This window comes from Castor canadensis, chromosome X (genome assembly GCF_047511655.1).
Source record: "Castor canadensis chromosome X, mCasCan1.hap1v2, whole genome shotgun sequence".
Classification (NCBI taxonomy): Eukaryota; Metazoa; Chordata; class Mammalia; order Rodentia; family Castoridae; genus Castor; species Castor canadensis.
The window spans coordinates 20,407,701-20,418,621 of NC_133405.1; the positions used below are offsets into that span (position 1 = coordinate 20,407,701).

General features: G+C 50.3%; 1 protein-coding gene across 1 annotated transcript; it reads left to right on the top strand.

Annotated features, from left to right (window-relative positions):
- Window positions 1-9,050, top strand: LOC141419415 (zinc finger protein 449-like). The gene is made up of 4 exons (XM_074062209.1): window positions 1-360; window positions 1,995-2,199; window positions 5,076-5,150; window positions 5,463-9,050. The coding sequence occupies exons 1-4, from the start codon at window positions 1-3 to the stop codon at window positions 6,236-6,238; spliced, it is 1,416 nt and encodes a 471-aa protein (XP_073918310.1). The 3' UTR covers window positions 6,239-9,050.
- Window positions 9,051-10,921: the final 1,871 nt, after the last annotated feature.

The window sequence follows — 10,921 nt, forward strand, 5'->3', positions numbered from 1 at the left end:
ATGGATAGCCCCGCGGACTACTCCCTCCTGGCCCCCTTCCTGTGCAAAGGGGATCCCGTTCTGCACCGGGACGACGCAGACAGTGAAGCCTCCCGCCAGCGCTTCAGGCAGTTCCAGTACATAGCAGAAGCTGGGCCTCGGGAAGTTTTCAGAAAACTCTCGGAGCTCTGCAGTCAGTGGCTGAAGCCAAGGATGCGTTCTGTGGAACAAATCCTGGAGCTGCTCGTGTTGGAGCAATTCCTGACTATTCTGCCCACCCACCTAGAGGCCAGGGTGAGCACTTACTGCCCAGAGAACAAAGAAAGACTCTTTTCCCTCATAGAAGACTTACAGAGAGAACATGAGAGACCAGAGTACCAGGTAAGAAAAGAGTTTGGGGCCTTTGTTCTTAGACCCAAAGAGGCACCGAGGCAGCTGGGTATGGACCAGATGTTTTATGCCTGTGTCATTCCACAGCCCTTTCAGTTCTCCCTTCTGCTGGCTCACTGGCTCTTAACCCTCTCTGGCTGATCCTATCCCCTCTGCTATCGTTAAATGAAATTCACATATAGCAGAATTCAGCTGCATGCATCGACCAAATCCATCCATATTTGGCTCGACGGCCTGAAGGCCAGTTCCAGGCTCGGCCCGTGTGCATGAGCCCTGCCAATGCACGAGTGAGGGGTTTTACCTCGTTTCAGAGTTGGTTAAGAAAAGAGAGGAAGGAGAAGAGATGGCAGGGCGAATGCCGCCCACACATCGGAAACTACTATGTGGCTCTTTCCCGAAACTGCTTTCCAGCCCCGAGCCCAGCAGGGTCTAGAGAGGACCTAAAGGAAGGGAACACAGTTGATTATTGCTAATGTGCACCTCTGCATAAACTTGTTTGGGCTTCCCCTCACCGGATGACATCAGGAAGCAGTCACATGCCTCCATCCGTGCTTAGATTCAGTGTGATGTGACACTTAGGAATTCAGACAGTGAGGCACAAGTGCTATGAGCAGTACTGCTGCTTGTCATGTGATTTCCCAAAGTGGCAAACAAGTCTTGGTAAATGGGAACAATAAGTCACGTAGTCTTCCTCTGCTTTGCACAGGAGTGCATTCCCAAGAAATCAGAGTCACGCTAAAATGTGCCAAGTATTTTGTCTGTAACTGATCTGCAGGATGTGGTTCTCCGAAGGTCATGTTACCCACGTGGATGTTTGAGGGAGAACTCCACGTTGGGTAGGGACGTGGGACAGCTCTGCATTGTGAGAGACGCTCCCATCTCTGGCCCACTAAAGTGCACTGGCACCATGCGCCAGCATTTCCAAAACGGCCCGTGGGAGCCGTGGCACCGTCCTCTGTTCAGAACAGCTGCGTGAAGCCTCGCTCTGGAGAGGCCACAGCTGGGCCCAGGACAGTGTCTCTGGGAGGAGGAAGCAGGTGCTTCCAGCTGTGTGTAAGGGACGCTTGGTTATGGGGGAGTGGGGCAGGACACTCTGCAGGAGCTGTTGGCATCAGGGGAGGTGACGCCCTGGACAGGAGGCTTCCAACCTTTCCTGCCATCCTTGGGTAGCACGAATGAGTTGTTTCCCTTCCTTTCTCTGTCCTCTTGGTTTTTAACTATAGAAGATTTTGCCTTTGAGGGTCTAGACATGCCCTGTCCAGTACAGAAGCCACGAGCCCCTCCTGGCTCTTGAGCGCTTGAAGTGTGTGGCCAGTGCACTCTGAAATCTGCACTGAGTATCAAAAGCACACCGCCTGTGAACGTCTTTGCATGAAGGGGAAAGCAGCGGAAGACCTCGCTAGTACTTGTTTGCATGGATCACATGTTGAAATCATGGGTCTTGGACATGTGAGAATAAGGGTGACATACTATTACAGTTGGCCAAACTCCATTCTTTCTATGCCTTGCTTCTCGGGGCCACTGGGCAATTTCAAGCTACACGTGTGGCTCATTGGACCGTGGGTGGGCAGTTTACTTCCAGAGTGTCTGGACTTTGGACTGATGGGTTCTGGCCTTTTTCCCAGATTGACATAGATGACACGCTCTTTGAAGAACTGCCACCAGTGCAAACAGAACTCATGCCACCACACAGGCACTCGCGGTCACCTGCACTCCAGCTAAGGGGATCTGCCCAAGAGGCCTTGGGGGCAGAGGCGTGGATCCCACAGTCAGGGCAGCAAGAGCTGAACTACCATGCTGCTGGCAAATGCAAGCCCTTTCTGGATCCTGGTAAGGCGAGGGTTTTCTTCCTGCTCTTTCTTCCTGCTTGAGAACTCAAGTGAACTCGGGGGTTCTGTGATTGTGGGTCGCAAAGGCTACAGCTGCTATTATGGCATGAGCACCTCATTTGGGCTGAATACTTGGGTAATACGCTGTCTTCAGATCCTCAAAGAGGGTTCTGTTACTTGCGGCGCGTAAAGGAAGTATCTATCTTATTATTTCCCCACCTAGAAGAGTGCTTTTCCAATTATGGTACGCAGGCCCTCCTCATTAGTACAACCCAGGGTGCTTGGCTAACATGCTTTCTAGGTGAGTGCGACACACACAAAGGTTTCAATGTCATTGCTCCCGACACAACAGGGTGAGTTCTGGAAGGAGCAAATCCAGTGGGAAAGGGTAGCTGGATCTTGTAGTCCGGGTGCTCCTGTGTGTCCTTCCCCTTGGGGTTCTCCTACATTGTTAGAAACCATGCCCCTTACCCCAGCCCTCCCCTCACCCCCCATGAACATTGGCCCCATTCTGGCTGCAGCCCCATCCCTTACTTCAGCAGGCACAGTTTGAATGTTGTGGCACATTGACCAACCGCATGGTGGAACTACAGAAGGGTCCAACAGACAAAATGGAAACAACTTGAGAACAACCCAAGTTATGCACTGGAAGTGCCTGATGTGTCCATAAGTAGCACAGGGCCAGGGCTTAGAAACCACGTGTCTTCCACATCTTAGCACCTCCATTCAACCAGCATCACCAGATGTGTCAAGAGCCAGGTCAGGTGGTAGACCCTGGGGATGTGGCAGTAAACACAGCAGAAACGCAGCCCCAGTCCTCCTGGAGCTCACCCTCTGGCTGGTGGTTCACATATGTCCACAGGACAGCCTGTCCCGTATGTGATGGGGAAGGTGTGTAGGAGGGCATGGGGGGGCCAGCTGGGAGGGATGACCTGTCGGGGAAGTGGATCTCAGCAAACACCTGCAGCACGAACTCAGCCTGCTGAGTGGTGCAAGTGATGAGGGGAGAGGACCCTGGGCAGGAGGACCATTGAGTGCATAGGCCCTGGAGACAGAGAGAAGACCCTTTGCTGCCTTGCGGGGGGGTGGAGGGGGGGCGGTGGACTGGAGCCATGTTGGTGATGATGGGGTGAAAGGGGTGATTCAAACGTTGTTTAGCAGGTGTGATGGACTGACTGGGTGTTGGGTGATGAACAAGAAGGGGTGACTACAGCATACAGGTCCTTGCCCAGAGACCTGGAAAGACAGTTTCCGCGGAGCAAAGTGGTTTGCGGTTGACACAGGCTTAAGTATTGTCTCATCTGAACTCAAACCATACACTTGTAGATGCTAGAGGGAGATGGTACTAAGACCTCAATAGTCAGAACTAGCAGGAGTACTGCTCCTAAAATGTAAGCTGTGTAGCACTGAGTATCCTGTCTCTGCCACTTTCTGTGCCTCATCAGTGCCATTATGAGCCAGGTATAGCCCACACTAGGTCCAGAAGTGTGTGCTGACCTTCTTCCTGAGACTCGGCCACACAGTGCTTACAACACCCTACCCTGCACATAACTAGAGCCTAACAGGGTCTTTCTATGGTGTCTCAGCACCTCTAATGCCCCCACCCCGGCCCCCGCACACACACCCACCCAGGCAGGTCCAAAGCTGTGAGGTCCGTGGAACACTGGCACTACTGCTTGCTCAGGGGAGTGAAGCACAGACAGAGGCCAGGAAAAATATCAAGTTTCATATGCTACCCAGTAATGGCCTGCTACATGGATGTAGAGCTCTTTCAGATTTTGAGTTCCACGCACTGATGCCATCTGGAACTGTTAGGTCAGTTGATTGTCCTGTGGACTCAGCCATTCCCACATTTCTTTCTCATTTTCTTATCACCAAAATATCATCCTCCCCACACGGGGTGAGACGGTGAAGGATGTGGGGGCTGAACAAGGAAAAGACTTGGCCAATGAGCCGGGGGAGTGGCCCAAACTGTAGAACGCCTACCTAGCAAGTGTGAGGCCCTGAGTTCAAACCCCAGTGCTGCCCCTCCCAAAAAAGACATGGCCAAGAGGCAGATGTGCCTCACCAAGCTTTGTTGACAGACAATCAGGTATGCTTATGGGGAAGGTCCTGAGTCAGGAAGGAAGCCAGGCAAGGGTTCTTCCAGCTGAGGGAGGGGTCACAGGGGCCTAGCTGAGGTCACCTCTCATCTTCTCAGGAATGGCTGATGGGTAGTCATAGTCACTGTCTGGGACAGGAGACACTATCACCTTGGGTTTCTTTTTCCCTCAAGGCTTTGCCTTTCAACAGCCAGCAGGTATCGGGCAAAGTTTTATAGGGTATGCAAAGCAAGCAGGCTCCAAATAGCTCAAAATCTGCTTTGGGGGCTAATTTTCAAATAATTGGTTGTGAAGGTATTTGGAGTTGGTGGCACTGGCCTTTTGAGTGACAGAGTCTCAGTCTGCCTAGACCAGGACAAGGAGGGCTTTCAGGCCGCTGTATGAAACAACTGCTCAGGTGGCTTCCATCACAACAGCAGAAGTGGGCACAGGGACCTGATCTCTCAGTGACATTAAATGTTAACAGCAGTGCCCCGGAGCTAAGCTCTAAAACACAATGAGCCTTGTCTAGTGGATGTAAGAATTTTCCAATAGAACAGATATGGTCAGATATCCTCCCCAACTCTTAATCCACGCGCTCTCCCGACACAGCTTATGCAAGTGCTAGTTTCTGCTCACCTCAACCTACCTTGCTCTTGGTGAAGTAATTCTAAGTGAGGAGGACGTAGGTGCTGAGAGCGCACATGTCCAAGAAAGCATCTTGAATTCTGAGGCAGTCTGTAGTGACTCAGATCCCACCCCCACCCCACCACACCCACACTTTCCCTCTGGCCAGGACCTGAAATGCTGGAGCCTGACTGGAGCTTCCTGCTGGAGCATGGAGGAGAGGAACTGTTGGGCTCCAAGAGAGGTAGGTGAGGGGTTACTGAATGCCAGGGAAGAAAGAACAGTTAATGCCCGCCTTCATCAGGGTAGAGAGGGTGGGGATGTCTCTTGGGAGTCTCCACCTTCTCCCCTCCACCACCCCCGCTCCCCCTTGCTCCCTCCCCCCTCCCCCCGCCCAGCTAGAGTGTAACTCTTCTTTGCCATCTGTCTAATCTCCCTGGAAGAAGATGACCTGCTATTTCTGTTTCTTCTCTTGGGGTTTTGGTGCTGGGAGGGACAATGAATAAAATGCCCAAGCAGAAAAACCTGGAGTGTTATTCATGTTTTTGTCTCTCAGAATACGAACAGCTGGAGCCTATCTGCAAAGAGCCCCCTGACGAGCTAGTGGACAGTTGCATGAAGCCCGGGTCCCACCTAGGAGAGAGCTCCGACTGGGAGGAGTCTCTCAACCTGAGAGTCCTCATGCCAAAGGTTCCCAGAGAGAAATCTTACCACTGTGGTCAGTGTGAAAAGTGTTTTCCTTATAGGCACCAACTTGCTGTTCACCTGAAAACTCATTCAGGAGAGCTAGGTTACAAGTGCTCCGTGTGTGGGAAAAGGTTCCTTCTCAGGTCAGAACTTTATCGCCACCAGCTCATTCACAAGGGGGAGAAGCCCTATGAATGTGCTGAGTGCAAGAAGCAATTCACTCACGGGGCACACCTTGCCATGCACCAGAAAAGACATTCTGAAAAAATGTACCAATGCGTGCAGTGTAGGAGGAAGTTTCTGTATAAGTCGAGTCTGATGGAGCACATGAAAACTCACACAAGGGAACAATCTTACGGGTGCTACTGTTGTGAGAAAAGCTTTAGCAGTTGGACAGCTCTCATTCTACACCAGAAAACACACACTGAAGAGAAACCATTTGCATGTGATCACTGTGAGAAAAGATATAGGCAGAGATCCAGCCTGATGGTTCACGTGAGAATCCACACAGGGGAGAAGCCATACAAGTGTAGCCACTGTTCTAAAAGCTTCAGAAAGAAATCGGGCCTTATTGCACACCAAGCTGCACACTTTAGAGAAGAATTCCCTGAGCACGTCGAGGTACCTGGGTTCTGCACAGAGTGACAGTAACTCCTGAGAGCCCACCCTTGCGGTGGGCTGTCTTGGCAGAGCAGATTTGTTTGAGCTCATTGCAGAGAAGAGCTTTGCACTTAGCTATTTTTAAAACCCACCTTCCAAGGCATATAAATTCTCGAGCATTCGCCTGCACTTGCCACCATCCTAGACTTGATTTTCTGGGCCTGGGCACCCTTTGATTAGCTGTTCCAATGACAATGATTTTGTCCTGAGCCAGCTGCGTTCTAGGCATAAGTAAGAAGCATGCACACGGTGCTGTTCCTTTCAGAGCTCTGGCCCCCATGCCAGTAACACCTGCTCTGCTGCTCTGTACTATTGGCACAGATAAAGTTCTGACCTGTAAAGGAAATACACACCCTCTTCCCGTTCCTGCCTCTTCAGTTCACTGTCTGAGCAATGCAGAGATGCCATGTTGAACCATGGAGACAAGCACTTTTCTTGATTCCTGCCACAGCACATGCCAGAGTCACTCACTGGCTTTGGTGCAGCCTTGGCGCTCTGCTTTTGCATCTGCATCGTTTGATTCTTTAACACGGTCTACTTTGGACACGTGGACGATGTGACCAATTCCTAACTGCTATGAAGAGCAGCATACAGCACCCACAAATAAATACTGTGACCATTAAGAGGGAATGAGTTGACATATGGGCCCTGCTTTGGAGTAAGATTCCAGCAGATAGCAGCCTATTGTATTGCCTTTCTTTGACATTGGAAATAATGATAGCACTCAGAGTTTGCAGTTGTGCCTTATGGCTGGCTAGGTTTTGTCACCTTCCATCAATGTGAGGTTATGTTGTTTGTGATTTTGCCTCGGCTTATTGTTGTACTTTTCATCTCATTCCCTCCTTTTTGCCTCGAGGGGCAGACAATGCTGAACTTTCCCTGTCAGTTTTTGGCTATATTGCCTTTGGATGAATAAAGGAGGTTCCCTCTATTTCTGCCTTGTGGTCACCTTTATATTTTAAAAACTCTCTTATTTGATAATGGACCAGGGAAAATAAGGGTGCTCTCACAGGACCCTTTTCAAATTAACTTACATGAAGACACTGAGCATGGTTTTGAGAAGAGGTGCAAGTGGCTCTCGTGAGCGCACACAGCTGGCCATGGCACCTCCCTGGCCACGGACGGTGGGGAAAAGTCCGCATTTCAGGCAGAGAGCAGCAATTAAAAACACAACGTTAGTGGACTTTAAGACAGGAAAGCCAGTGTGGCTGAAATAGAGTAGTTTAGGAAAACGGAAAGGAGCCAGACCACATAGTCAGCAAATGGAAAGTTCTTCCCAATTCACCTATTGTACAGTCCCTCCTCTTGTAACTTCTGTTTTTTGGAGACAGGCTGTCTGTGAACTCCTTTGCTGTGGCCTCAGAACCCGAGTAGCAGGGATGACAGCCGTGTACTACCATGCTTGGCACCCCTGCTTTTTCCTTCATTAGCATGCATGAGTTGTACAAAGGGGAGTATTTGTGATATTTTCATACATGCATGTAAGGTGCCTTGATTAAATCCACCCCCTCTATTATTCTTTTTTATCCCCCTTTAAAATAAATGTATTGGGTTTCCTCATTCCATTTTCATACACGTGAGGGAAGTGCGTGCATCATATTCACCCCCCTTCCGCCGCCCTTCCTCTGCCCTCTTCCCATTGACCTAGTCCAGATAATGTGGCGGGGGTTGGGGCAAAGGAGAGGGTGAGATGAGCGTGGGCTAATGGTGTTTTCTCTATTTGAGAGGCAGGGATGATGCAGATGGCATTTTTTAAGTTAGAAGAGCAAATACAGGAAAAGTGGGCCAACCTAAAACAATTTAGGCCGGCAGAATGGTTCAAGTATGTCAGTAACACTGGTAATGACAAGAGTGTAAATAGACTAACTTCACTAGTAAAAACATACACATCGGTAGGCTGGTTTCAGCAAGCAAATGTAGACAGATACTGTGCATATGAGACACTAGATAAGAACGTGTAACAGCCTGAAGTCCAGGAAGAGAGAGGTATCAGGGAAATACCAAGAGAAAGCCGATAGAGATTCAAATACATCCTTCAGAAAAAACAGTGTTAGGGATTAGAAGGTAACCTCAGCAGGAAAGGCTTAGTTTACCAAGAAGTTGTATCAATTTTAGACAGACGTGCATGGTTTAGTTACCGATTTTTGTCACACATTAGCCCCGAATTTATTGTGTTAAACAATACACAGCTGTTATTTACAAAAAGAAAAGAGAAGAGAAGAGAAGAGAAGAAGGGTGCCTTGTGTACGACACATTGTGGAGAAGCCTGGGGACGCTCAGCTGATTTAGAGTCATTAGGTGCCGCATACCTGGTCTTTGGGGTTCATCTAGGGGCAGTGGCAAGATTGCCTTGCTCTGTACACTGAGTGTTTACCTGTTTGTGCTCTCTGGTCCCCGGGTACACGTTCTGGAGACCAGTTATCCGGGTGTTAAATGATGAGTTTTAACAAGTTGAGCGTTTATTTACTTATCCATTTACGGTGCTACTGGGGTTTGAACTTACTTCCTCACGCTTGCTGGGCAGGCCGTCTACCACTTGAGCTGCAACAGCAGCCCTTTTCTGTGACAAGTATTTTCGTGGTAGGTTCTCTGGAACTATTTGCCCTGGCTGGCTTTCAACCTCGATTCTCCTGACCTGTGCCTCCTGAGTAGCTAGGATTCCAGGTGTGAGCCACAGACACCAGGCGGCACCCACCTTTTAATCTGGCAGTAAAAACAGACCGCTAAATCCTGTCACCTAGGAGGGGCTTTGCCTCCCCAAGGCGGGCTGGGAACACTGTCCCTCACGATCCCATCCTTGCCTTTCCTCCTGACAGCAGAGAGCCCACAGCAGTCCCTCCAAAGTTTTGACAGCTGGATCCTCCTCCATCAGCAGGGTTGTTTCATAGTGTTGCTAAGGTTGCTAACCCAGGACTACAGGGGAGACTGGGGAAATCAGGTCCCACACGACTCACCACGAGGTGGCGGAAGAGAGTCGTTGCACGTTGCCTTTTGCACCTGCGGTCCCCAGGCATGTTTCCTGGAGGGAAGCAGTCTTGGGCACCTCCAGCAAACTGCATGAGCCTGATTCCTCCACCCTCTGTCAGTCCTAACCTCCTGGCGTGAGCTGAATAGTCTCGAAAATAACCAGAGCTCACTCTTAAGAGTGGGCCCAGCCCTCCTTTCTTTTCTGGGTCTCTAAAGCATGTGCCTCTTGTTAGCTTTTATGTTGATTCTGGGCGGCCCCACTTCTCAGGTGTTAACAATTGAGGTTGGGGTACCGGGAAATTTCTCCTCGCTTGTTGTTTCCTGTTTGTGTCGTCATAGGGGAACTCTCAGGTGTCTTGCATGGGCTACTTGCTTGCTACTAGCATCTTGAATAGCGAATATTACAAAAATACTGGTCATTTTTTCATATTTGCCTTTGGTTGGCATCTCTGGTGCCGAACTTTCAACAAGAATAAGAGTGTATGAACTACTGGAGATGACTTTAAATAATCACATGTGAGGCTGTTCAAGAGGGTCAGACGGTCTGGGCACCAGTGGCTCATCCTTCTAATCCCAGCTAGTTGGGTTATGGCTGCCATCCAGCCTGAGATTCAGCATGAGATTTACCCAAGGTAAATGGCAGATATCCACGTAGCTGATCCAGAAAGTGAGAGAACTGGGTGTTTGGCAGGCTATGTTTAGTCAATACCTGTGGGCCAGGTGATGAGAAACTGACAGCCGTTTAACTCCTGATGGCAACATTCGCAGCCTATGTGGGGCAGTGCTGCCTGTGAGTTGCAATGCAATCAGGGCCGAAGCAGATTCCATCACGGAGAGACAAAACTTGCTCTGGAGGTGGGCGGGTTGCTGACCCAACCAAGGGTAGAGAGGAGGGAGCAGGTGCTTCAATTCCCCTCCCCTCCCATTGCCTCCCTACCTTCCTCCTGCAGCCAGGCAAAACTATGTGATCTTGGAAGTTTCAAGGCCATTACTGTAAACAATGGTGAAGGCCAGCCAGGCTCAAGATGGCACCATGGAGCAGCATCTTCATGTCTGCCAGTGGCATGTGTGCTGTGAACCCTCAATGAACAGATGACAAACAACTGAGCCACTCCAATCAAGGGGTACAGGCCAGCAGCAAGAGAGGCAGAACCCAGAGGTGTAGCCCAGAGCAGAGGCTGTCAGTGAAGGTTTTACTGGGAATGGGAATGAAATCCCGAGAAAGCTGAGGAGGGGATTTCAGGAGGCCATATGCCTTTGGGCTCAGTAACCCCTCCCACTGTGAACCAAGTGCCATAGGGCCCCTGGGATGACTGTGCGTAGATTGCCCCACTGACCTGGATGGTTCATTGAGAGAGAAAATTCCAGGGGTGAACCAGGCAAGGGTGGTGGACTTGGGGATGCCCTTTATGCCCACAGAAGCATGCCAGCTGGGCTGCAGAGGCAGCAACAGCAGGGCTGTGTTGAACAGCATAGCGGCCACAGAGGCGGAGCCCAAAGCTAAGGACGAAGCCTCCTGGCTTGCCGGCCCCTAAGTGGAGCAGACGATGACATTGCAGTTGCAGCCACAGAAGTAGCAGCAGCCACAGCTTCCAGAGCAGCAACTGGGGAACCAAGGAATAGATGCCTGGAGATCCCACCCGTGTCCATAAAGTCAAGAGCGGTTCTCCTTGACAATGGACTTTAACTGTATTACATTAG